The 26,140-nt window shown below is 38.5% G+C and overlaps 2 protein-coding genes across 12 annotated transcripts in view; one reads left to right on the top strand and one right to left on the bottom strand.

Annotated features, from left to right (window-relative positions):
- TMCC1 (transmembrane and coiled-coil domain family 1) overlaps window positions 1–26,140 on the bottom strand; it is a 135,627-nt gene that overhangs the window by 103,626 nt on the left and 5,861 nt on the right. For 4 of the 7 annotated variants that reach the window (XM_072044561.1, XM_072044562.1, XM_072044563.1 and 1 more), the window contains exons 2-4: window positions 25,586–25,726; window positions 16,263–16,381; window positions 13,774–13,832 (exon numbers count right to left, since the gene is read on the bottom strand). The gene's annotated coding sequence lies outside the window, so the exon portion shown is untranslated. Of the gene's footprint in view, window positions 1–13,773; window positions 13,833–16,262; window positions 16,382–21,403; window positions 21,532–25,585; window positions 25,727–25,879; window positions 25,899–26,140 lie in introns of those variants that run through there. The other 3 variants (XM_072044566.1, XM_072044564.1, XM_072044567.1) reach the window with 3 other exon arrangements.
- Window positions 12,068–23,783, top strand: TRH (thyrotropin releasing hormone). 5 transcript variants are annotated; one of them, XM_038186070.2, is made up of 6 exons: window positions 12,068–12,159; window positions 12,693–12,793; window positions 13,767–13,878; window positions 19,409–19,487; window positions 21,341–21,558; window positions 22,307–23,783. In XM_038186070.2, exons 5-6 carry the CDS (start codon window positions 21,363–21,365, stop codon window positions 22,891–22,893), a joined length of 783 nt encoding a protein of 260 aa, XP_038041998.1. In that variant the 5' UTR covers window positions 12,068–12,159; window positions 12,693–12,793; window positions 13,767–13,878; window positions 19,409–19,487; window positions 21,341–21,362; the 3' UTR covers window positions 22,894–23,783. The 5 variants fall into 5 exon arrangements, with proteins under 5 accessions (XP_038041998.1, XP_071900682.1, XP_071900684.1 ...); XM_072044581.1 differs by lacking the exons at window positions 12,068–12,159; window positions 12,693–12,793; window positions 13,767–13,878 and having other exon boundaries at window positions 19,270–19,487; XM_072044583.1 differs by lacking the exons at window positions 12,068–12,159; window positions 12,693–12,793; window positions 13,767–13,878; window positions 19,409–19,487 and adding an exon at window positions 20,175–20,312 and having other exon boundaries at window positions 21,347–21,558.

The raw sequence follows: 26,140 nt of genomic DNA, 5'->3' as shown, positions 1-26,140 counted from the left end.
CGAATCATTTCACTGTGCTCTTGATGAACAACAGTTGATGCAGAGGTGCTGAGGCATGACACGAACAGACAGCGGGAGGCCATGAAAGACATTATTGATCTGGTCACTAGAATGAGATGTCCTAGAATAATGATGACCAACCACAGGGCTTGCTTACTCAGAAACAAGGGATCAATACTCAAACTGGCAGCTTGGGAGGAATGACTTGGTGGCATAATAAGTTTCCCTCTATGTGACAATGAGTGCTAAGCTCTCAGTTCTCGTGCAGAGAGAAAAAAACATGTTTACATTTTTCAGCCAAAGTAAAACTTGCCAGGTTTGCCACCTTCCAGAGGTTGCATGCAGAAAATGAAGTCTGCGTAGAAGACAAAATGGATTCAAGCAGGTGAGCACAGTGTTTTCACTTGTGTTTCTCAGAGATTCAGTGTTTTTAGGCTTCGTAATAGACATACAAAGCCTATGTATGTTCCCCTAATGCAATGTACCGGTAAGAACCTTTGTGAGAACAAAACTGAATGTACTTACAAGAAGCAGCCCACTGTACAGGGAGCACTTTAGGAGAAATGCTGGTAGGAGGGACAAAAATAACGTCAAAGTTGCAAGTTTTAAAGACTGATTTGTGTATAATATTGCCTATTTAATGACAAAATCCTGAGAACCTTAGCCCATCAGGCTTTGTGTTCTACATCCAAGTATGTAACAAGAAATGAGGAAATACAAACATGGATAAAAGCCAAAAGTAATTCTAAAAACTGTATTTTTTATTTGTGCTGGAGGATATGAGTTGTCTTTAAATAAAATACCTCTTCTTCACTTAATTGTTTTTTCTATTAGTTCTTTAAGTGGGTCCAATATCTCAGCTCTGGAGTCTGTTTCCAAGGATGCTAAACTGACCTTCTCCTACATACTTAGTCAGATATTGAGAAGAGGACATAAAAGATTTTTCTGAGCTTGTAATCAAGACTTGCCAACAAAGAAATTTGTTCTACATGAGATACTGCTGGATCAATAGGTAAAAGGCTGAAAGGAAATGTAACCTACCAGGGAATAAAGACGCATTTTGCAGGAACAATGTGTTGTCATTAGGTATGATAATTGGGCAAATGGTGGTGTGATCTTAAAAGCCTCTGTTGGTCATATTCCCTTGAGTACATTATCCAATTAAGGGAAAGGTGCGTTGTGCCTTGTTTCATTGTACTTCTGAAGTGGAGCGCAGGTGTGGGAAAACAAACAAGTCTGCAATCCTTGCTTTGCAAATCAATTCTTAATCGCTCTAGTTCTTATTTCCATAGCAGACTTAACTTGTTGATATTTATGAGAGCAATTTGGCAGCTCACCTTTTGTGGTTCAAATGGGCTGTAGGTCCAAAAGATTTTTATCTTAAAAGTCAAAAGGCTTTTAATTCCTAATACCAGTATGTATGGTTTATTTCAAGTCAGAAACAGGAGGTATAAAGAGATACCCAATCAAAGACTGGATTAAGCACTTGAGAAAATAAGACACGAAATATTAATGGGTAGTGTACAGTTCCATTATTTCCCATTTTACTATGTAAGTATAGAAGCATTTTTAGAGTAAGATGCTGATGTTTAAAGCCCAACTTACATGTTCCATCCTCATAAAGAAGTCACTTATCTCTCTATATTATTTCACTACAACTACTTTAACTTATAGGATAAAATTGGAAGAAAGAAGCCCATTAACAGGATATTCAAAGCATATTCACCTTTGAAATATTCTCAGTCTTTGGGACCACAGTCTGCTGATGTTCAAGAGAAGCCAATAGGTAGGAGGATAGGCACTGGGACAGGAAGGAGATTTTAAGAAGTCCGATGACTAGAGAATACGTGACTGCAAAGGAAACACTTGGTCTCATGTATTTCCATTCTGTCTGTCTTCATTTCTCTCTTATAAGGTGTTAATGTATTTTGAACAGAGTAAGTAAAGTACAGCAGTACATCTTGTGCAATGCTGGAGGCAAGAAATTGGTCGTGATGGACCACTGGTCTAAGACAGTACTTGTATGGCAAACTGCATGCCAGTGATTTTGTGCCAAGATTGTCAGTGGCACCCCTACAAATTGTTTTGTAATCTCCCTACACGTGGGTGAATTCCTGTGCATGTCATCTTCTGCTCATCAATTACGAACTGCAGTACATGTTAACAGTTTGATTAATATGGAAAGTTGTAATTAAAACCTAAAAGCAACAGGCATTTGGCCCATCCCACAATAAAGCGGAAAGGGCTCTTATTGCTTATTACTGAATTTCACATAAGAAAGCTACTATAAAGATGACATTTTCCTTTCAAGAGTAAAGAGTCCAAGAACCATGACTGAGAGATGAACAAACTGGTAAACTAGGACATAAATTGGACAGAAACAAAAATCAGAGCCCCCTCTGGGAGAGAAATGAAGCCTATATATATTGTTACAGATAACAATTTCTGAGCGATAGTTTTACATGTTGATACAGCACCATGCATGGTAACATGGTTACTACACATAAATAAGTGTGGCACATGGCAATGCCATCAGTCAGTCTCAGTTGTCGTTTCCAAGCCACACATGGTTAATGCAGTTGTCCTTCCTTGGCTGTCTGCTGACTTCCAGGGAGCCATGTCAATGCCAGGGAAGGCTCAATGTCAAACTGTTCATTCAAAAACCATCATAAAGATTGCTTCTCATGTTGTGCCAGGTTCTATTATCCCAGGAGCATCCCTGAAAGCAATGTGGATAGTTCTTTGGATTTGTCAACATAGAAATAGCTGGAACACAGCAGAGAGTTCTGGCAAGCAAATTCTCATTACTAGTTAAGGATATAGGCTGCTTATTTTGTCTAGTTTCTGCTAGATACAAACAGTATGCAAAAATCTGCTATCAGAAATTCTTTGTTTTCACCATCCTACAATTGCAAATGGGTTGTTGTTGTCAAAGCAAAAAAGGAAGAGTGCATGAAAAGAATTTAAAATTTCTTCTGATAAAAGAATGACTGCTAAAAAAAATCACTGCTAACCAGCGACACTAGTAATTGGTACAATGTTTGCAGATGTCTCATAAAACAGCTTTAAGAGGGAGTCTGAAGATGCAACTCACAGAACAATCTAAGAATGGAAGAAGCAAAGGTATTGCAGTTTGAACAATGTCTCCTTCCAACGGTAGTTCTGGTTCAACAGTCACTGCCTTGTTTGGTCATCACATTGTCTGTAATGAGGAAGAAGAGAGAGTAAGAAGTCTGGATTATGAACTACCTGCAGGTGCTGTGACCCATGCCAAAAAGAGAATCGGAAAAGATATTTCCTTCTGAGAGCAAACATCTAAGGGGTGTCTGAGCCACTCTCCTGATATGCCGCTTTACTCTTTCCCTCCTTACCCCAGGGACTGAACGCTTTGCGGGGTGGGACCCACACTGTTAGTGTCTTGGTTGGGATACCAACCACAATTATTATGTGAGGTAGTGCTATCATGAAAGTGCCACATTTTCCCATTTGTGCAGAAACACCTATCTAAATTAAATGCAGTACTGCTAATGAAACAATAATATTTACTACACACTTCACTGCCTCTCCATACTCAAATATAATTGAGTTGTGTTCCAATTCTACCTGGAAGCATCCCATGAAGAACAATGTCACAAAGCAGACCTAAAAGCCCTGGAATTCTCTCTGGAAACTGTAATTAAATAAGTGTTTGTGATCTTTCTTTTCTAAATGAGCAGATAACAATAATCCCTGCCTTTAATAAGCAAAGAGCAAGAGCATAATTTGTTGCAGTCCTAGAATTACTTGCACTGAGAATCAGGTCTTAATACACCAGGATGAATGCAAAATAAGTATTTCAGTCTCTGTCCTAAGAATGTCTAGCCTCATGCCAAGGAGTCCTGACCCTGTCTTGATCCATCTGATCAATACACTAAATTGAATCCACTGCAGTTGAACAGTCCCTACAACTTATACACGTGAGAATACGTTATGATAAGAAGAATGACAAGACTGTCTTCTTCAGTGACTACTTGCAACTAGATTTGCTTATGCTTAACAGCGGCCCAGCTGATTCTCATCCAAAACTAGGCTGCCCAAAACTGGGCCCACCCTCCCTCTGTGTGACTGCCCGCTGTCCCTTGTACCAGCAATGAGTTCTTAGCCTAATGAATTTCTTGAACCAAGACAGTAATCTGAAAATACCATCAATTACAATTTAATTACAAGGCTAACAACCAAGTATTTTAGCTTTCTCATTGGTCCTTAGGCTGCCCTCAGGTTAGCTTGTTCACTGTGATAGATACACTAAGGAAAAAGGCTTCCTTCCCTAAGAACCCTGGTAGTAGTACGTACAAGGCCTGTCACCTGGCCAAACAATCCAATAAAGCTCCTTTATTCTGTTGTCTATTTAGTAGTTAAATTAGGAAGTTGAAGTGTTCTTATCTTCGAGCCATATATTTTCTCATATGAGAAGCAGAGAGACTTAATTTAAAGACATCTTGTTCAGTCAGAAACAGCTAAATGGTCATTGATTGTTTTTCCTTAGCTGGATGTGTGAGTCTCCTTAAAAGTAGAAACTGTTTGTTATTTCTGCTCTGTCCCTGTTGCCAGACAGGCTAAAGGGCTTATGTCAACATTTATGGAATAAAAATCAAGTCAAACCTGAACTCTCACACTCCTGAGAACCAGGAGGATTGCCACTGAATCAAGATAAGTTCAACTCTTGTCACTTTGCTTGGTTAGCAGCATCTACAAGGACCCTGGAGAAGAATCAAGCCAGAAAATACAATCATGTATTTATGTATTGACATTTCCCAGTAGCTGCACAGATTAGCTGCAGAAACCTGTAAAAGCCCCTTCCATTTGTAAATAGAAACAGAAAAGTATAATCATGCCAACATACTGGGAAGGTTATAACCAAAGTCTCTCTGGGAAGAACATCCAGATATGTTGCTCCCATCCTACGGTAAGAGCAAATTAAGTCCTCAAATAAATGTTATATAAAAGTAATTAGCTCCTGACAGGAGAGAACATTAAGACACTCATAGTGTGCTATCCATCAGAATGGGACAGAAGTGTTAAGAGCGGTGTTTTCCATTCCTAACAAGCATGTGCAGAAACACACCTTCTATGCTGCTGTTGTTCCCTATTCCTTGAAACCGTGAGCACAGGAGTAAGGTAGACACTTTCACACAGCTATGCTGATTTCCCCTGACCGAAGGTTGAAGTACAGAGAGAAACCCTCTTTGGGTTTCACCCACACTAACTAGTGTACAGTATTTTGAGTAGGTCATAGAACTCCAGTCCTATCTCATCCATGAATATAACTTGAGCTGCTAATCTAAGTTAAAACTCTATATATTCTGTCTGCACTAAAAAGAACATAGATGGTTTGTAGTGACCACTTACCCTAATCCTTCCATCTCTGAAGCAACTGTTATTATTCACAAATGGAGAAGGGGAAAAAGGCAAAGCCAGAATGACAGCATAAGATCTTTTAATAACCAAACCCTGACCCCATCCATAGGTCACAGCTGTTCCTAGGATTGGTTGCTGAACCTTCCATTCCTTTTTTTTTTCCCCAAAAAATCTGTTCTGACGCTCAGTGACTAATCTTGAGGAAATAAATTATATCCTCTACACATTTTTAGAGACATATCAGACAAGTGGTGTTAGTACTTTCAGATCTCAAGCATATACTCAATGCCATGGGTTCAATGCCATGAAAGCAATACCATCACTGTGTTTGATGATTTGCTGAGCTGAGAATAATCAAATCCGGCCCATTTTAGTCCATTGCATTAGGGAGACTTCTACTACTTGATTTCTTCACCAGCATTCAGCTCAAATTGTATGTGGACTGTTTTTATTCTTACATTTATTTTAAAGTCATGAATATTCAGGAGTGTTTATAATAAAGAATAAAATTTGTTTGTATATAGCACTTCTTGTCCTTGGGCCACAAGCTCTTCTTCTCCAAATAAATGATTCCAATTCTCACAGTGTGCTGTGAGAACAGTCATTATGCGTCTGGGAATGATTGCTTGGAAAATAGCTTGTGTGTGAACTAAGGTGAAAGCAACTTTCCTCTGTTTTTTGCTTTCAGTTTTGAAATGAATAAAGACTCTTCAAAAACAAACAGCCAGAAAAGGTCAGGGCATAATTACTCTAAGCTATGAAAAACAAGTGTTTTTTTCATAAGATCTTGTGCTTTATTAAAATTAAATGACATGCAAGAGGCAGTTCTGAATGAAATTACGAATAAAGCTAATAACGGTATAGTTTAAAATAGTTAAAGTGAGAGGAAACCCATTTCTGCCATAAATATGAGAAATTCCAGTCAGCTAGATCTTTATCCAATCATACGAGTTCTTGTAGATACATTCTGATTATACTAAAATAAGATGCTAGCCTTGAGTTACATTAAGAAATACCTTTTATGATCAACTCTATGGCTTCCACATGTAATATCTGCACATAACCCTATTTAGACACATTAACCACTGAAACCAGTGTTCTGGGGAAATCTGGAATTTCCATCAGGACAAAGCTGAGCATGAAATCCCAAACATCCTGTCTTGTGACTGTGCGATAATAAGCTTGAAAGAACATTTGGCATACACAGCTCAAGACAGCCATTGATTTCTAATGATACATTTAACTTCTTTTTCCTAAATATCTAATAAACATCTTCTCAGGGAGAAGAGAAAGTTTGTTCACTCCATTTAGAGGTACAATAAACTTGATGTTTGTTATGGCATTTTCCCAGTATTCCTCTCTACAATGGTGAAAGCACTGACTATTGCTACCCCCACACACTGTCATGCATCACCAGAGAAGCGACCTCAGCTGCTTCTGTTTTAGTACTGCAGTCACCCGTTCCTAGAAGACAAGAACAGTAGTTCAAAGAAATTGTAGTAACTTTCCTCTGCTTGCATAGTAGAAGACCAAATGCATCAAAAATGCATTTTTTTTTTGAGGAAGGGCACAAGGTATTAAAAAACAAAAAGGGAAGAGGAAAAAATAAAGTTGATGTTCCTAAGACTCTAAACAGAGATAAGCAAGTGAGGGCACTGGTACCATAACAGACCTGAGCTTTCTCCAGTTGGGCACCTAAAGCCATGCAGCCATTGCTGTAGATCTGTCGAGCCATGTTTTAGTAGCAGGTAGGCTTCTGGTAGCAAAAGACACCTATGCAGCATAGGTACATAACTTAGATCATGCCATTCTCACTAAGAAAATAAAGTAGTGGTGGTCGAGCTTTTTGTTTGCTTGCTTTAACATGGTAATGCTGTCAGACAAGTCCTGCACTAGCTCTTCCATCCACTGTGATAGCTTGTGAGGACAAACATGAAAGAGGTCTCTCTCAATGACTCGTGGACTTGCTGCCATAAATGTTAGCTAATGACTACAAATATATAGTTAGAAATGACTTTATTTTTGATACTTAAACGTCTCTTGCTTCCACACTCAATTCTAAATCAGAACACTTCCTTGCAAGAATAGAAAGAGGCTGTACAGATGTCTGAGCTATTAATATGACTTATGAACTGTCTTCCAGACTTGACATTAGGCCTGCCTTGTCACCATGTTATTGCCTTATGCTCTGTCTTTTTAGTTAGACCTGGCTACCAGCTCCAGATTTATCCTGCTTGCCTTGCTTAGGTACTGTGTTGTATATGCAGTGCAGCTGAAAAGGTCTCGTAAGGAGAAGAACACAACTGCTTTCTTAGTAAAGTACACAGTGTTCATTTATCCTTTTAATTTATAATTTAATGATCTTGAAGTAACTTCTAAAGCCCTTTAAAATCCTAACAAGCTGTTAATATACACTAATGGATCATCATTTACATACAGTGGGAAGAAACAAAATGCAATTTCAAGTTTGTTTAGTACAGGCTAATATTTGAGAAGAAAGTAGAAAAAGCAGTTTTCTTCATTGTATTGGTTTGCACAACTTTGGTGTTACTGCTTACTAGGAGCATTATGTATTTCCAAAAAATGTCACAGACAAATTCTGAAGTAGTACACTTTGCCTAATTCTTTTCTTAGATACAGGCTAAATCCTTTATGTCTGCTTTTCATAGTGTTTTGGTGTCATACTATCAGGTATGAGTGATGTGATGGACAGTGGAAAATCTTATTTGTGTGCTCTTGATTGCCAAAAAATAGAGCACTGTCTTGTGTTATCAGCCCCCTTCAGAAAAGAAATAGAGATGCAGGACTTCATGAGATTAAAATGCTATCTGAAAACAAATCTGAAGAAACAAAATAAATCAAGGAGGTAGCTGCAGTTTGCTGCCATTCACAATCAAGTCCAAAGTTGCACCAAAAGGAATAACTGATGTTGGTCAGCCTGTGACTATGGAGAACTTCAGAACTACTGTTTAGAGTTTACGTGCAGATTATCAATGAAGTCTACAGAAACATGTCTTCATTGTAATCAATAGTGCCCATGATCTTCTCATGTGAAAAATGTTGATGTCCAATGCAGAAAGGAAGGAACAAAATGTTTTAGCCTTTCTGCTAAGCAGCGTAAAGTAATAGAAATACTTTATATCCTTACCTTGTCTGATTGAGGCTGGACATGCAGCTTATATTTAAAGAATTTCACAGAGAAAATAAACCAAGCAGATTTAAATGAATAGTCTGAATGTACTGTTAGAATGTCAGTGTGAATGGATGGTCCTCCAGGGTTTGAGGCAGTACAGCATTCTTAGATGTGTGACTCCAGTTTGCTTAGTAACATGATGTTGAACTGTGTGAGTTTATGAAACTCTGCATTTATCTGACTGGTTTTCTTATACAGCTGTGGAATTGATTGCTGAATTTGCCAACCAATGTTATACCAAAGATTTAAATGCTCATTTAAAAACAGAGGTAGTTCAATAATCTGCTACTTTCAATCAGGTTTGGAAGAAATTCTTATTGATCTCATTTTCCCTGTGAACCTCAGAAACTGTACTAATAATGAACTTTATTAAAGAAGGATGTGACAGACTCCAGTGGAGGCTAAAGGAGAAAGAAAAAGCTCTTTAGAACAATACCACAGCTTTTCTACATTTGCCTTCTGGAAAAAGAAAGGTATCAGTGTTACAGTGCATTTTCTCCCATTGTGTTTGCAAAAGAGGAAACACTGTGGAAGTCTTGGCTAATTTGTAAAGTAATGACTTTTCAAGCTGTATATCAAGAGCCTTGCTTAGTTAAAATTACTTATTTTCTTCTGTGTTAATAAAGGAACCCTGTTAGTTCTCCAAGTAAAGAATGGAGGCTAAGTATATCATATCAGAGTTTGCCAAGATATGGAAAACGTGAACATAGAGCAATCACGTTAAAAAATAAACCTTGCAATAAATTCAAAAGTTCAAAAAATCCTGGGTGTTTCTACATGGCATCACACCTGAGACAACTGTATTCACACAGCTCAGATAGAGGCCAATATAACCTGCTGCTTATGACCAGATAATTGGCCTGCAGTTAATCGGCCTTCTCTTCTTGCCTTCTAATCAGAAACTCTTCTGGTACCTTTTTGAGCATCTGAAAACTTTTGCTTTGAGACTGCCCTTCTACAATACCCTTCACTATACTGTGGTAGACTCTCAAACTGATTACACTTTTTTCCCCCAGAAGCTTTACTCCAGTTGAACAGAACTCTGACACGGTAGTGAGGATACATCCCCATACGAGAGGATCTTATGTTCACTTCTGAATTTATTTATTTATTTATTTATTTTTGCATTGCAATTCATTCCCTGACAAAAACAAAGGAACAAACGTAAAATATTGTCAAGCAAAATGTATTCTCTCAGAAGCCTGGCCTAACTATTTTGTCCATGAGCAGAGCTAGATTGTTTACTTCTGTGTTCTTAATAACAGCAAGTATGTTTCCTCTAAGTAGTAGGACTATTTTAAACAACCAGGCCACATAGGTGAGATGGTTGTATTCCCATGACTGTTGTTTTTAAAAGCAACAATGCTGAGATCTGCAAAAGTAGCTGTGTAATTACTGTGATGCACACTGAAACCAAGATCAAGGCTGACCCGTCTGGTGATTATCTCTCCATCTCTCCTTCACAGTTCAAGAGGAAGATGATAAAAGCAAGTCCTCAGGGGGTAAAACGGTCTCAGTTTGGTCCCTTTCAGCTTGTTGGAGTACGGGCAAGCTGAACACTAGGTCTGCAACCATCACAGTAACTGGAAAGGTAGAGAATTACTCTCACATGGTAGAGGCAGCAAGCAGGGAAATGCCAGGTTTCTGTTCACACACTCTTCCTAAGGCTTTCAGATGAGCACCTGGAAGCTGGGCTGTCAAGTCATTGTTTGTAAAAGCAGTAAATTCTGCCAGGTATTGTTGTGCTCTGCAACCGGCAAGTTTTCTATGTGAGCCCATTCATGTTTGTCGCTGCTGAAATTCCAGAGGACCCAAACCATCTGGTAAACAGAGGGCATCAGAAGCAATCTGATCACAGTTCTAAACTGTTTAGCGATGTTCCTCAATTCCCCATTACAGACTGGTCAGTGCTATGTACATTCAAGTAAAGAAAATTGCTATGTACCTTCTTTCTTCCTATGCAAGTATGTGTTTATGGAATTACTTTGCTCAGTACCTTGCTCCATACAGAATTGAAAGTGATCTTAATGAAGATGGAGTTACTGCTTTTCAGTAAAAGCATAAGTAGTTGTAAAAGGTCAATAAGATTTACTTTGGTATAAGCTTAGAGATCATTTGTTATTCAAATGACAAAAAGATGCTGTGTCTATAAAGTTGAGATAATGATCAATGGCACCACCTGTTTAACAGGTAGTCCTTGGCATTTCCTTAATTTCCCCATGGAATAAGACTTGAGCTTCGCTTACTCAACGTGAGCATGGGAGGCTTAGAAATAATCATAGATTATTGCTGAGATGTTCCAAATGGTATTTTAGAAACAGTCTCGCAGCTTCTTGTTTCTGATGAGCCATTTCCTCTCAGAATGCCAAAAGGTTGCTTTATTTTTCAATAATAACTATAAAAATGTAAAGTTATTAAAGTCTTAACTCTGCATCTTCCATTATGGCCTCTGAATCACACAATTACTGAAATGAAGGTTTAAAAAGGATTCAAAATATATTCAAAAGAATACAAAATACTTCTTACATTTTCTAGTTGCAGATCTATGAGCATTTTCTAGGGAAGATATAGATCATCAAAGAGCAAATTTAACTAAAGAATTGCTTTTATTAATGACCTTTTACTCATCCCTTTCAACTCATTCCAAACCCTGCATTGTTTTGTACAGGTTGAAAACCACTGATGTGATTCAGCCATCTCTACACCAAAGGATATGAAGAGCATCATCAGACATTTCACGAATGCATTTCTAGAATTCCACCACACCAGGTTTTAGGGGCCAACAGAGAACATTTTAAATCGGATGGGAACTATAGACAAAGAAGGATATGAGTGCTAGTATCTGAAAAAGGAGAAAATTGTTAAAGTCATCACTGGACTGTAGAAAGAATCCTGAGAAATTGCTCATCTAGCAGGATCTTACATCATTGCTCCTGGGCCAAGAAAAGCACTCACATCACAGTCACACCAAATCTTCATATGAGTCCACTCAAACACAACTTCTCTATTTACTGTTTTCTTGACTTAAACTTGCATATCAGGCCCACTGGGCTTGGTGAATTCTACTTGCTTTTCAAAGAGTAACTACGAACAGTGCTTTTGACTTTTCTTGTCTCCATCTGAGAACGTCAAAGCATGTCATAAACGTCAGAGTCCACATCTTGTATCACTATCCCTTGTTTGTGGACAAGCACAAAATTCAGATATTTAAGGGCCTATGTTATTTCAGTTAATATCTAAAAAAAGTCTGACTGATTTTGACTATAGCTGGTTTTCTGCCTTGATGCATCACTAAGAGTCACAGAACAATTCAGTGGGAGATACAGAAATAGAGTACAGCTGTCCCAATTCCCAGACTCCATTCTAACCAAATGACCATGTAGCCTCTCATCTTGGTGCTTACAAAAATCACCAACTGCTGTAATTTGCATCTGCAAGCCATTCTGTAACTAATCTTAAATGTATCTTTGTTCATAGCCAGGCTCAGCCCACAAGGCCCAGGAGAGGACTGACAGAAGAGTGGAGAAGCATTTAAGCTTTGTGTCTCGCAGTCCTCTCAGCAGAAGCAGGTATGAAATGCTTCCAAGAATTTTTACTCTAGTGTTTTGGGTTCACTCACTCAGCTTCCCTTGGGATGTACAGTGTGCCAGCTGGAATTATGTGAGTAGGAAGCCATAAGGAGATCACAGATTCCTAAAGGCCAGAGCTATTCCTGGTCTTAGTATATACTTCACTGGTTATTTTTGTGCCTTTATTGTTCCATAAAGCATGATACCCATTATTTGGCCTATAGAACAGCTTTAATTATAATCTCTGTCCCCAAATGGCAGCTAAATACCCATTGATTCTCACTTCATGCTGTTTGTTCGCAAACAAATCCAGTAGTCCAAAGCACCAGTGTAGAAGTCTACTGCTATTACAATGGCCATGGAAGTTATTATAAAGATGCAAATTACATAAAGGTCTGTCATTTCATAGTTAGTAGTACAATATGAAAACCACATAACTTGAACAACTGATTTTTTCTTTCTTTCTTTCTCTCTTTCTTTCTTTCTCTCTTTCTTTCTTTCTCTCTTTCTCTCTTTCTTTTTTCCCCCCTAAGTATCTTTGTTGTGCATCAAGGTTCATCTAGATGACTACGAATGATGGGCTTGAGAACAGTTCTACACTGAATACTCAATGAACTCCCCTCACATTAGCCAGGTAATTCACTCAGCCCTCCAAAGAAGGGACTTGATGACCTATTGTGCTCTACACAATCCTTAAATACATATTTGGAATATGAGCACCTCAGCACTGCATTACATCTCCAGTGGCTTCTGTGGTTAGCTAAGTACAGTGCAGATATCCCTGTCTGATTTCTGGCCATTAACCCTTTATATAGTGAAGGTCTGAATTTTAAGTAATGGCTTCCATTTTCACTGGTGACGTTAGTGATTGATAAAACTGATAAACTAAAAAGCCCCTAATTATTTTTGTTCATAAGCATTAAGGACATGGGGTGGGGCTAATGGACAATAACAGAAACTGTGAACTGTATCACTTACTATTTGCAAAGGTCCTCTCATAAAAGATCCGACAGGACCCGCGGGAACGGGGTTAAGCTGAGGCAGGGGAAGTTTAGGCTTGACATCAGGAGGGGGTTCTTCACAGAGAGAGTGGTTGCACACTGGAACAGGCTCCCCAGGGAAGTGGTCACTGCACCGAGCCTGACTGAATTTAAGAAGAGATTGGACTGTGCACTTAGTCACATGGTCTGAACTTTTGGGTAGACCTGTGTGGTGTCAAGAGTTGGACTTGATGATCCTTAAGGGTCCCTTCCAACTCAGGATATTCTATGATTCTATGATTCTATGATCCATGCTGGAACTGGAGAGCAAGAACTCCATTTGTCTTCCTTCTGCTGGTAATACCAAGCAACCAGCTTTTTTATGTTCTTGTCCTTACAAGTGGGAATAACTCTGTGCTGGATTTTATAGAACTACCATCCTTTCTTCTTCCAAATCCTTTTGAAACACTGCAGCAAAACTTACAAACTAACTGTACATACCTCTGACTATCCTGATGGCTACCAAAACCCTTGAAATAACATATTTATACTAAATTATTTCATACACTTGTAACACATCATTGTCACTGTCTTAGGATGTAAATTCTCATTTTTACTTCTGTATAGTACTTACCATGATGGGATTCTGATCTTCACTGTTGCTGCACCACAGGTCTCTTAACAACCAGTAACCTAAAAGATAAAATGACCAGTCTTACTGCAGGAAGAGTAACACAAGGTAAGCAAATTTAAGCCTTCAGAAAATGAGACGACCAATTAACTTAGTAACTATTAAGACCAATAAAGACAAGTCAGGAGCAGGTTATCCATAACAAACACACACATAATAACGTATGCATACAGGCAAACAGAAACAAGGAGAGGAAGGGAGCAATACTTGAACAAACTGTTATCCAATTCAGTGTCCTCAGCTGATATGACTGGCACCTGTAATTAACTTTGTTAATAACACCAAATATCTGGTCAGAATTCCTCTCTACATCTGATTCTGAGCTGCAGCTCCCTTAAGAATAGCTGCTTTTTGGGTACTGTATATAGGCAGGCACAAACAGATCTGGCTTCTTGATGGGGTCATGTCACTGGCACCACTTCCCTTTCTTATCAGACCAATGTGGTCAACATGAAACCAAACCACATTCACACTGTATTCTTAAAGCAAAGCTTGAGGTTGCTTTGCTGAATATACCACTGAATAGCTTGCTGCCTTTTACAGCAAAAGAAAGCAACAACAGTAAATAAAATCAGTTATTTTTAAAGCAGCTATAGAAACTTAGGCATTTCAAAAAGGAAGACGTTCTACCATCAGCTACAAGGGCCAGTTCTGGACCATTTCATTCTATTTTTACTCAGTCTTATTCATGCTCCCACTGTGGTCTCTGATCTCTACCTACTGGGCATGCATTAGGTACGCCAAACCATCAGGAGCTTCTGAGCCTTGTGTCTTTGACATTTGAACAAGCAGGGACTGTCAGGTGAGATTTTTCCATGTGCTGTGTTGGTAATTCCTAGTGAACTTGACAGAAGAACTAGGTGTAAGCTCATGACTGGAAACTTTAACATCCTAACTAGTATTTTCAAATACTTTGTGCAAAACACTAAATTTCTTGTTGCCTCTTCTCTTGCACTCAAATTTACTCCTTTCACATCCAATTATGCTTTCTCCACCATAATTAGGATGTGTTAGCAGCAAGTATAAAGGCACACCATAGAAGAAACAAGCATGTTTCTGCTTTAATTGCAATGGGAAGCAGTGATGTATTTACAAACCTTCCACTGACTTTACAAGTTACTTGACAGTGGCAATCAGGCTTGCTTCTTAAAAGGAAGGTGAATGTCCACCATTTCTGTCATACCAAACCAAATATCCCTGAATCTCTTGTTTCTGTATCACTAATTTCTCCACAGCTTAAAAGCAAAATTTTGGCAAGGTATACCAAACTGCTGAAATTTGTTTTGTCCAATGACTAATTCCCTGCTTGGAACAAAGCAGGGAATCTTTTGATTGCTGCTATTAGCAGCTGTGAGAAAACAACAGGCTGGGAAGCTGTTGGTTTTGATGCCTGGTGGTATAGGGTCTTGTTTCATGAAATGACATTATTTGTTTTGAAAGATCTTGGGCCGTCCCTGGAGCAAGAGACAAGGCACAATGATACTCTTTCTGAAGATGGCCACTTTCTTTCCATATTACAGGGTTCTCTCTCAATTAGAAAACTACAGAAATGACCCTGCATAAACATTACTGAGATAATTACAAACTAATTACAACAGTACAGTGAATCCATTGAGATCTTTAATTCCAAATTGCCACCATCCCAGAAGGAATAAACTGTGAGCTAGACTGACTCTTAAGTATACAATTAAGCCTGTCAAGTTCTGACTCCATAATATGCTGTTTAGTATTGAAAAGTCTATCAGTAAGCCAGTATGCGGGATTAATAAAATAATGCTTTGGTTTTGATTCCTCATGAAACTACAAAACAATTTAGCTGATACAAGCAACATGCTATTTATATTCCTTTTAGCAAAAGTTTTAATGCTACACAGGATATCCCCCCCTCCCTTCTAATATAATAGCCTTCCCTAGCCTTTAGAGATTTCAACTAGTGAGGCGAGCTGTGTGCATTCCACGTGGAATTTACTCAGTAATTCTATTAAGAGCATCCCTGCACAGAAATTAATGTCCTCATCTCATTCAATACTTGTCCTATTCATTATTTAAGATAGAATACCTAATCTCTTCCTATATTAAGTTTCCTCAAAGGATTTTGTATTTGTTTCAAGGAATTCATGAAACTAAGCTTCAACACTTTTGTGTCTGCAAAACTACAAAACTTTTGGGCTTACAGTTAGAGCAGAACATTTTGCCATTTGTGGAATTTTTTGAAAGGAGAGTCAATTGAAAGTGCCAGAGCCTTCAAATCTGGCCCTTCACTTTTGTTCCTCACCGTTTTCCGGTCACATTTCAAGTGATACTCAGCATTAGCCAGTAGAGTTTCTAATGATTTCACCAGATTTTCTTGGACAATTCAGTTGACTGTATTTAACTAGCAGCTACCTTAAAAACGGCCCTGGATCTCATATCAGAAGCAAGCTTTTCCTCACCTCCAATGCTTGTAGTAAGCAGCAGCAGCGCCAATGTTGGGACTCAGTACTGGAAGAAATAAAGTCCATGGTAGAGGAGATGCCTTCATTTCCACTCCTAGATTTTATCTTCCCAAGTACTGAAATGAATGGAAAAAGCATCATTAATCCTCATTATTTCTGTTTTTTGATGAAACTACAACAATACCAACTGGGATGTGACATGCTCTGCTACTGACTATAGTGAAGCTATAGTAAAACATTTGACCTGCCAAAAGAAAAATAATTTCTAAATTTCCAAGCAATACCAAGGCTACATATGGAAAATTACTTCCGTGTCTAATTACCATCATAGCAAGGAATCTGAATTCAATTTGTTCAACCTCAGTTTCCAGGTACTAGTTCTTATGCTTTTACTAGCATAAAGGCAGAAATCTCCCCACTGTTATCTTCCCCATGTACAAGGACATAAATGCAGTAACCAAGTCACCTTATACCTCTCTCATAAATTGTGAATGCTAAATTGAACTGGATGATAGCTGGACAACATTTTAACCAGAGTGACACTAGCTTTGTCTGGGATGGTGGGTATTGTTTTGTCAGCTGTTAGTATAGAGATTATGGGATGGAAGATATTGCCTGTCTCACAAGTCTATGTGTCTACTTGTGACTTAGAATGCTGCAGGTGGCAGTTTAAAAACATCCCACGTGCAATAGCTTGTTGAGGATGTACCACAGAAACAAGTTGCTGTCAGAAAATGCCTCTTCAAAACTGAAATACTTTGTAAATATATCTTGCCTGAAAAACAAAACAGAACAAAACAAAAAAACTTAGTTTTGAGAACAGCTTTCAAGCATGGCTGTTAAAGATGCAATGCCCACAGTGTAAGAGGATTAAGAGGACTGCTTAAATCCATTGACACTAGAGCTTCCTGACTGCTCCCAGATGCCTGGTGGAGTGTGCAGGTAAAAGAGCATCCCATTGAGATTAAGGCATTGGCCCAAGACTCAAGGAAAAACTCCACTGGAACATAGTTGGTACAAACCCCACCTTTTGCTCCAAGGGCAAGATAAAATGTTGGCCTTCCTTCTTCATATATATATTAGTATGTGTGAACCTAGCTATTCATGCAAACTGTTTTTTAAAAAGTCCTGACAAACAAGCCAATTTGCATCACACTCTTCTTGCCTTGGGGAAGAGACAGCAAGAATAAACTCTTATGTGACAGATGCTAGTCACAATGCTTAATTCGTTCCAAATCTTTTATGTTAAAAAGCACAGAGAAAACGTGATTAAGTGAAGAAAAAACTGTAACAAAGAGAGATTAAAAAACTATTTGGAATTACTGAAGCCTTCAAACACATGACAAAAACATCCGTGTTGTAATTTATGTTGTTTTTTTTGTTTTGTTTTTTTTTTAATTTAGAAGGCATGCTTGGCTTAACAGCTTATTAAGAAAGCCTTGCAGGGAGCTAACAACAGAATTCTTAACAACTTTACTGTCCTGTTTCACTTTTTGAAATAAATATTTAAAAATGCAGTTCTCATTCCATCTATGCCCACTTTAATTTATAGCCCAGTAAATTAATTTTTTAAACTCAGGTATGGTATCATAAGACACCATAAGGAGTTATTACACCCAGGAAATGCCAGACAGCTAGTGCAAAGTGAATGTCACTCCTTATGAGGCTCACAGTGACTGATGCAATAGCAGCTCCCAAATCTATGGCATTAGTATTTGATTGTGGTAGAAATACTATAATGGAGAACAAGACCTGTCAGCTTGTCCACAGAAATTGAGGGGACACTGTTTGGTTTTCGATGGGTGGACAGTCTTACAAAGAAAATAATCTAGGGTTAGTCAGCAGACTGGGCAATGAGTGCATCTCGTGCATTAGACCATGCATGTGCATGCCAAATTGCTGCATGTGCATTAAGAGAATCAGTAAAAGGTCTCTGCGAGGAACAGCTCCTGCTGTACCTAAGCTTGAGCTACACATGCAAGCATTCTATGCTGTCCAAATTAACTTCAGACTGGAGGGAGAACTGCATGCTAAGAATTATTTCCAACTCAGACTTTGTACAGATTCTCACACTGGAGATATGTGTCAAGTGAAGATTTATTAAATTGCACTCTTCCAAAGTACAAGTCTTAGCAATCCTATCATTTCTTGGTAGCCAAGAGATTCAGTATGTCAACTGCTGTACCACAAGTGAAATCCGACTCATTCACTCAGTGCTAAGATGAAATACATTCATATGGGAGGCTATTTTTAATATCAGATTCTTAGCTGTTCCTTGAATTAATATTACTATATGGCTTTGTATATATGAAAGTGTTTCAGCTATATAAACTTCTGTTTTTCCCATCTATCTTTTTTCAAGAGCAATGCTTCAAAGTGCAGGAGGATTTTTTTAAACTCAGTTCAATATATGAATCATTACAAATCAGAGAGAGACAAATTCTAAGGCTAGCCATAGTAAAATTGAAGGAAAAATTTGGCTCCCATAGAAATCCAAACAAGTAAAATAGATTCCATTTTCGATATAATCGTTAGAGATACAGTTAAAATGCCATGAGCCCCAAACTCTAACCCTTCAGCAAATCTGGAACAAGTACACTGACATCCATGACTACTCTCAAATTACAACAGGGTAATTAATATCAAAAGGCACATCTATATACAATTTTTGATACATTCTTCCTGAGATATTAAGACAAAATTCAAGAGATGACATTCTCAGGGCAGAAGGTTGAGGTAATAGCTGCATTCCACTACAGTCACTCCAAGAACGTCAGCTTTTATTTCGCAAAGAACTGAAAACAAGGCTCTTATGTATTTTCTGGTCCGTCACATAAAGTTGAATGGGGTAGGGGGAAAAGCTCCACAAGATGACCATTTTCTGTTAAATTCAGATGGGTAGTAAGCCACTTTGATAACAAAACAACTAACTTCATCTGTTTTTAATTTTATAGAGTATTTCCATTATCTGTTCAGATGTAAAATGATGCCTTTCTTCACCTATGCCCAGTATTTGTTGCCCAAAATACAGCTGAAATGGTGCAAGAGCTACAAATCCTGGACAACAGAAAGGAAAGAGAGATTTGGAGATTTTTACTGCTTCTTTATGCGTCAAACATGCCCTGCATGAATTTGCTCCATAGGCCAGCAAGAGTCAACTTAAAACTAACTGGAGTAGCAGCAGAGGCAATCTTACAGGCCACGTGAAGACCCACATTACCTGTAAGTATAATGGATCCACTTTTAAGTACAGTGCTTTTAAGAGTATCGCCAAAATGCCTTGTGTCTCAGGCTGTGGCACAGCACCCTAGAGAGGTACTAAAATGCCAGTGTCCTGGCCATGTTTTAATATCTAACACTACGTATCTGTATTCTAGCATACTGTTTATGGAAAATCTATGCCAAGAAAATATGGAATTCTAAGACAGAAACCGTTCAGTGTTATTCAGAAAAAGAACCCATTGTATAAACTTATTTAAACATAATCAATTACATTTTTAAATTTTCTTCCTTAGCTTGATAAATTACCTCTCTCTTTGCATTTATTCCATAGTATTTGCTTAATAGAAGATACACAAGCTTCTTTTTATTAAGCAGAAAAAAATTAAAAAAAAATCTCCTTTTTCTCTGTGATGGTTTACATAAAATTCAACACAGTCTCTTTGGAGAATGGAAAAAACAGCAGGTTTTTCCATTCAGGTCCAGTAAAGATATAAGGAAGTCAGCAAATAACCATCACAGTTTTAAAGTGCATTCAAAATGCAGATCTCTGACATCAGTTAAAAAAAAAAAAAAAAAAAAAAAAAAAAGCAACAACACATCACCTACATTACCTCACAGCTATTTGCATAAAGGGTCCAGAGGCAGTACAGTATAAGTACGGCGACACAAGCCGTCCAAAGAGAACTTAGCAACAGTTTTATTGGATACTGCATGTGTCTGTAGCAGAAAAAGGGCAACTTTGAAGCTCAGATGTGTTCAATCCTTTAAAGCTGTTTGCTATCTCTTGCCAGATGCACCTAGCAAAAATCTGAAACTACAAACCAGGTAAGTTATCAAATCATTTCCTTTTAGCTGATTCTAACTTTCCTTCTAAAGATTGTTCTAAGCCAAATAGCCTATGTGATATTCTTAGGGCTGTTATCCAAGGACTTTATCAGAGGTGATAGAAACCTGCCAATATGATAATATACTCATCTATTTTAAAAATGCATAGAACTTGTTAACATTGTTTATTTCTTTTATGTTCTGAGGATGTAACTAAGCTAAATGATTGCTATAGTAATATTAAAGATATATTCCATTCTATTGAAGGAAGTCTGCTTACTGGAAAATAAATCAGTGGCAAGTGCTTTAGGAATTCCAGTGCTAGCTGGTAGAAATAGAAAAACACCTGCTATCTAGGCAAGTGGTAATAGAGGATACAGTTATTATTGTCTCTGCAAAAGATGTTAGCTGCTTTCACAATGCAAGAAACCTCCCTAACTAACAGAAGATAGCACAGCTATCTTCTTATATGGGCAAATGCAAAAACACACAAGTACCTTAAATATATAGAAATAGATATTTAAAGCCTGGCTGTTAAAGCTGGACTTTAACTGAAGGTGGAATGGTAGTGTTGTAAACCACATTATTTTAAAATAAACCCTTGGCAAAAGAAATTGCCTGTTGGAGATTGTTAGTGCAGGTTTACATGTGTGTACCTCATGTAGGACAACAGTTAATACAAGGTTCAATAGGGAAATTATTTTTGCCTCTTGGCAAAAGGCAGAGCAAAATCACTGGTTTTCCAGATCATCTGTGTATCATGAAGCTAGGTGTTTGAAATGCTCATATTTATACCTCCAGAAAAAAATGAATGAGTACTTGGTCTCAATTATGAAGAATTTACAGGTTCTCTGAAGAATATAAAATAAACTGAGAGGTCTGTAACAGAAATCAAGAGGGACCTTCATATGAGACTTCAATCCCTACAACAATGCCGTAGTTCTTTTTCAGTGTCTGGCAATATGGCTATTATTGCTAGAATTCTTTTGCTCCATCCTCCTCCCCTGTTGTTCTCTCTCCCATGGAAGTTGCAGGAACTCCTGTCTCACAATGCTGTCTATCCAGCTGCCACTGCTACTCCTCTGCCTGACCTTGTCTGGTGTTTGCCTCAATGGGGGGCAGCCCCTTCCAGAAGCAAGTGAGAACATGGGAAGAAGACCCCTGGATAACATCCTGCAGAGATCTGAAAGCTTCATCCTTCAGTCTGTCCTCAAGAAAGCTGAAAAGAAAGAAGAGATGAATAAAGGTATATGTAATACTGGGTACATCCCTTTGGTAATGCTGGTGTATTTCTTGGCTGAGATTATTAGACCCAATGTATTTACTTCCCAGATTCTAATGCATATATTTATTACTCCAACTAAGGTAAAGGGAGGGATAGCCCATCTGCTGTAATATACTGACACAGTTCTCAAAAGGCGCTTTATTCTCTACTACCTCCTACCTTAGGCAATGCCACACCATCACTGAGTAAGATGCTGCATAAAAAAGAATAAGTAAGAGATACTTATGGCTGTTGGAAATACTGAGCTAGCATTCAAATGTCCACAGTCCTGCTTCTACCTGTGTTTCAACCCTGCCCTTTCTCTATCTCATGCTGTATCCAGCCCCTCCCTGCTGCCAGTTACTGCAGCTGATTTCTTCTGTCTACCCAGCATCTTTTATTCACCCTGCTACACCTTTACCTGAATCTGACTTGCTTCTGCGAAGTCTAAATCAACCAACACATTACCCTTTGTTACTGCATGTCTTCCCACTTGGTTTGCACCTAGTTCCTAATATATCAATCTACCCTTGGAAAAAAAAAAAAAAGTGCCAGAATTGTTTTGACAGAGACCATCTAGAGTAATCAAATTCAAGACAACACAGTTACCAGTGCAAATAAATGGGTATAATGAGCAACAGATTATAATCTGCACTGTAGAACTCCACAAATTCACATTTCTTTAGAGAGGATTATGGAGGTTCGTTAACATTATTCTTCCCTTTGACAGAATTAAATGCCCCTCTGCCAGAATGGCTTTCCAAAAGACAACACCCCGGAAAAAGATACATAAGCGACCTGGAAAAGAGACAGCATCCTGGAAAAAGAGATGTCAAGGAAGAAGCATCTTATGGAGACATTCAGAAGAGGCAGCATCCAGGGAAAAGGGAGGTAGAAGACGACCTTGCCAGCTATCTGGAGCTGAAAAAGCGACAGCATCCTGGCAGAAGGTCGCTGTGGGACCAACATGTGGACATCCCTAGTGCACGTCTGACTTACTTGAATGTGTTATCCAAAAGACAGCATCCAGGGAGAGGGTATCTGATGCATAAACATCAGCATCCTAGCAAGAGAGGCTGGAATGATGAGCTAGACATAAGTGACCATGATGGGGAGAAACGCCAGCACCCTGGAAAAAGGCACTGGGATACCGATAACCCAGATTATGCAGGTCCCTGTGACCTTCAGGAGTCCTCCACCTGTAACACAGGCAGCTTGTGGGTTGATTTACCAGAAAAATTTAGCAAAGACAGGGTAGAAGAAAAACGTCAGCACCCAGGAAGGAGATCAACATGGGAGAGTGAAACAGAGGAATGAGAAAGTAATTGTGTATCATTTGCATTTGGTGAAGTAAATTGCCAGAACACTAAAAAATTCTGTTCACTCCCTTTTGGCTTCCTGCTGCTGATCTCCGCACTACCTTCCAGTGAGTGAGTGTCCCCATTTGAGCTAATGGCTTTGTCACACACTTAAAGTAACGGAACAGAAGCAATCAGTTGAATGGCCCAGGCAAGTACTGAGAGTCTTCGACTCCCCCACTCTGTGAAGTTAAGAGTGCTCTGTTCCTTATGGTCCTAGACCCCAGAATAATCCTATGTGCGGTCTTAAACAGGATCTTTAATATCTGTTCAGCTGCTACTCAAGAAGAATAATTGCATGGCTTCCTCTCATGTCAGTGAAATCAGTACATGAATTGGAAGAAAAAAGTATAACATGCAAATTATTTCAAAATGAAATTGAGTAGGTTTTCAATTCTAAATGATACATTAATGAGACCCTGTGCACTACAATCTATCTAGACAGTAAGCACTGAACAGAGATAGGGAATGTTCCAAGTGCAAAAGATTAGATGACTGGCTTCATAGTTTGCCTTGGAACTGCACCAAGGAATCATTTCATCTAGGAGGCTGCATAGTTCAAAGGGTTAACGCATCCCAGAGCAACTCAACCTAAGCTGTGAACTTTGCTGTGTACACCCCAAACTAGAACTCCCACCCTGGTGTGTCCACATTTCAGTCACTCCCCTTGAAATCACGCCTTCTCCTTAGATGTTTAAAATTGAAACAAATTTTCTTTCTGATATCTATCTTTTCTTCTGATACAGATTTCTGATTTTTCCCCTCTCAAAGGAATGCTCTTCCTTTCTGTGGTCAGACTCCCAAAAGTATTTATTTGATATGAATGGTTCAATAAACATCAATAGTAAACTCTGGGTGTCCTTACTGGTGGTGCAAAACATACTGTAATAGAGTGAAAAACTTAAAACCAACCCAAGCTAAACAAAAATAAATGAACACCCAGGGATATTTTTCAGTGGAAAGTTTTTGCATGCTGGTCAGCCCACGTTTACACCTAAAACTGGTTTGCTACTGAAGTGGAAGGGTGATTTGCATATATATTCCCTTTTTCAATCTTCTACCTGTATGATACACAAGTACAAAGATCTGGGCTAAACCCTATCACCTCGCTCACTGGGAATTTCTACTGTTTGAGAATGATCTTGGCAAGCAAAACGTGGTTTAAGTTTGAGGCAGATTCATTTTAAACAATGGAAGAAAGGTTGACTGATCTACCTGCTCAAACCTTCTCAATTCCATGATTCAGTGCAACATACAGCAAGACACGCAGACATGCAAGTCACTGAAGAAGAAAAAATTAATTTCACCAGTCTTGTGCTTGCAGGATGGCTTTGCTGTAGCTAAGCTCTACTGGATGTGACCGATTACTATGTTTGTACACGCACACACAGAAACAAATAGAATTGTTCTTTCTCAATACCATCATACCTTTCTCAATACCATCAAAACATGTTATATGCCTTGAGTGTTCTTTCTAAAAACGGTTGTTTCCCCACTCTCTGCCTCAGAGCACATCCTTTGTTATAGAAGTTAATTCCTCCATATGACTTAATTACCCTAACAAAGAATAATTAACGATCTCAGCAAGTTTGATGGAAGATAGATACTCCCAGGTTGATCAACACTCTACTTGGTCTGTCAAACAGTTTCTACTTTTGGAGACAACGTACTGTTCAATGCATGTGACAACTGGTAGACCTGTTTTATTGACAGGGGTTTTCTAATTAAAAAGTGCTGAACAAATCCTCAGAGGAGGTAGCTAGCAACATAACCGTACACTCCGAATTCCTTTAGCAAGTTTTCTCTATACAGTGCTTTCTAAAATGCTCGTTTCATTTCACAAGTGGAAAAAAAAAAAGATTTCTATAAAGATTACCATTTCATATACCATTTCCTGCAATGAATCGGTGCTTCTTACAGATCAGTAGTACTACACAAGACTAGAACACTTGCTATAAAATGTCCAAAATAAGGAAAAAAACAAACAAACAAACAAAACCACTACCAAGTGGATAAATACGGGCAACAGCAAAAACACAACACAGTTCCTGCAAGACAAGGATGCTGCTGGAACTGCTACAAGAAAGCCAGGGTTGGGTCAGGGAGAGAAGCATGACTGCTCAGGTCAAAGTAGTTAATGTGCAGCAAAAACAGCTGTTTCACCATGTTCAGTTACTGCTAATTCTCAAAATAACTTTATTATCAATAAACCAACCACTTACTAAAAAGAAAGGTATGTGTCGTCCTCTCCATGTGGCCAGGGAGAGCTAGCACAAGTGATTTTATGTAAGTCTAATTTTTCTATCAGCTATATTTTAGGTTCTGAGTGCTTGAGTATTTCCTGAGCTGACAAGCTTATCCAGCATCTAGGCCTATAGCTTTTCACTTTGACTAACCAGAAAAGAACCAGCTTCTGCACTGTAATGCTTTGCTTCTTTGAATGGCAAATACAGCACAATCCCTTAGCAACACGAACTACACAGATATGTACTTCTTATTTATAAAATAAGAATTTGATAACTGCACATCTCATATAACCTTATTTCTATTTTATACCTTCCCTTCCCTGTCACTTTTTATTAGAATTAAACATCTATGCAAATATCTATGTGTTACCAGCTTTGTTCAGGGACACGTGTAAATGTACTTACACGTTCTGATTCTGCCTCCAGTGGCAAAGCCCCCTGAGCACACTGCCTGTCTGTGAGCCCTTGGGGAACAACAGCAAGGAACAGACTTGGTCCAAAGATCACAAGAGTCAGTGGAAAAATATCCCTCGTCTTCTGCAGAACCTGGATATAGACAAGAAAAAATCAAAGCTGTGCATTGGCCCTGATCTGGCACCACAGGCATGCAAATTCTTATTTCCAGATCTAATTACAACAATACTGCATAGATGAGTTCTTTGTTTATTCTACACCAATTTCACATTTCTGGTATATTACCAGTTATTAAGACATAAGGGAATTTGATTCCTAAACAACACCCTACACAAGTGTCTTCAAAATGAGGTTTGTTTTCAAAGGTAGGGGAAAGGTGAAGGGAATTAGCTGTATAATTAACATTTCCTGCAATTTTCAACTCCTCTCACCACTATTGCTCTGGGCCCCCTCCCACACACTTACCAGCCTTGATCTCTTTGCTAAACCACTCTAATTAGCATGTGCTGAGTCTTTCCAAGGGACATACAGCTTCAACAAACCCCT

The sequence above is a fragment of the Anas platyrhynchos genome, chromosome 13 (genome assembly GCF_047663525.1).
Source record: "Anas platyrhynchos isolate ZD024472 breed Pekin duck chromosome 13, IASCAAS_PekinDuck_T2T, whole genome shotgun sequence".
Classification (NCBI taxonomy): domain Eukaryota; kingdom Metazoa; phylum Chordata; class Aves; order Anseriformes; family Anatidae; genus Anas; species Anas platyrhynchos.
The sequence above is the reverse complement of the archived record's forward strand: the minus strand, read 5'-3'. Positions and strand labels throughout refer to the sequence as shown.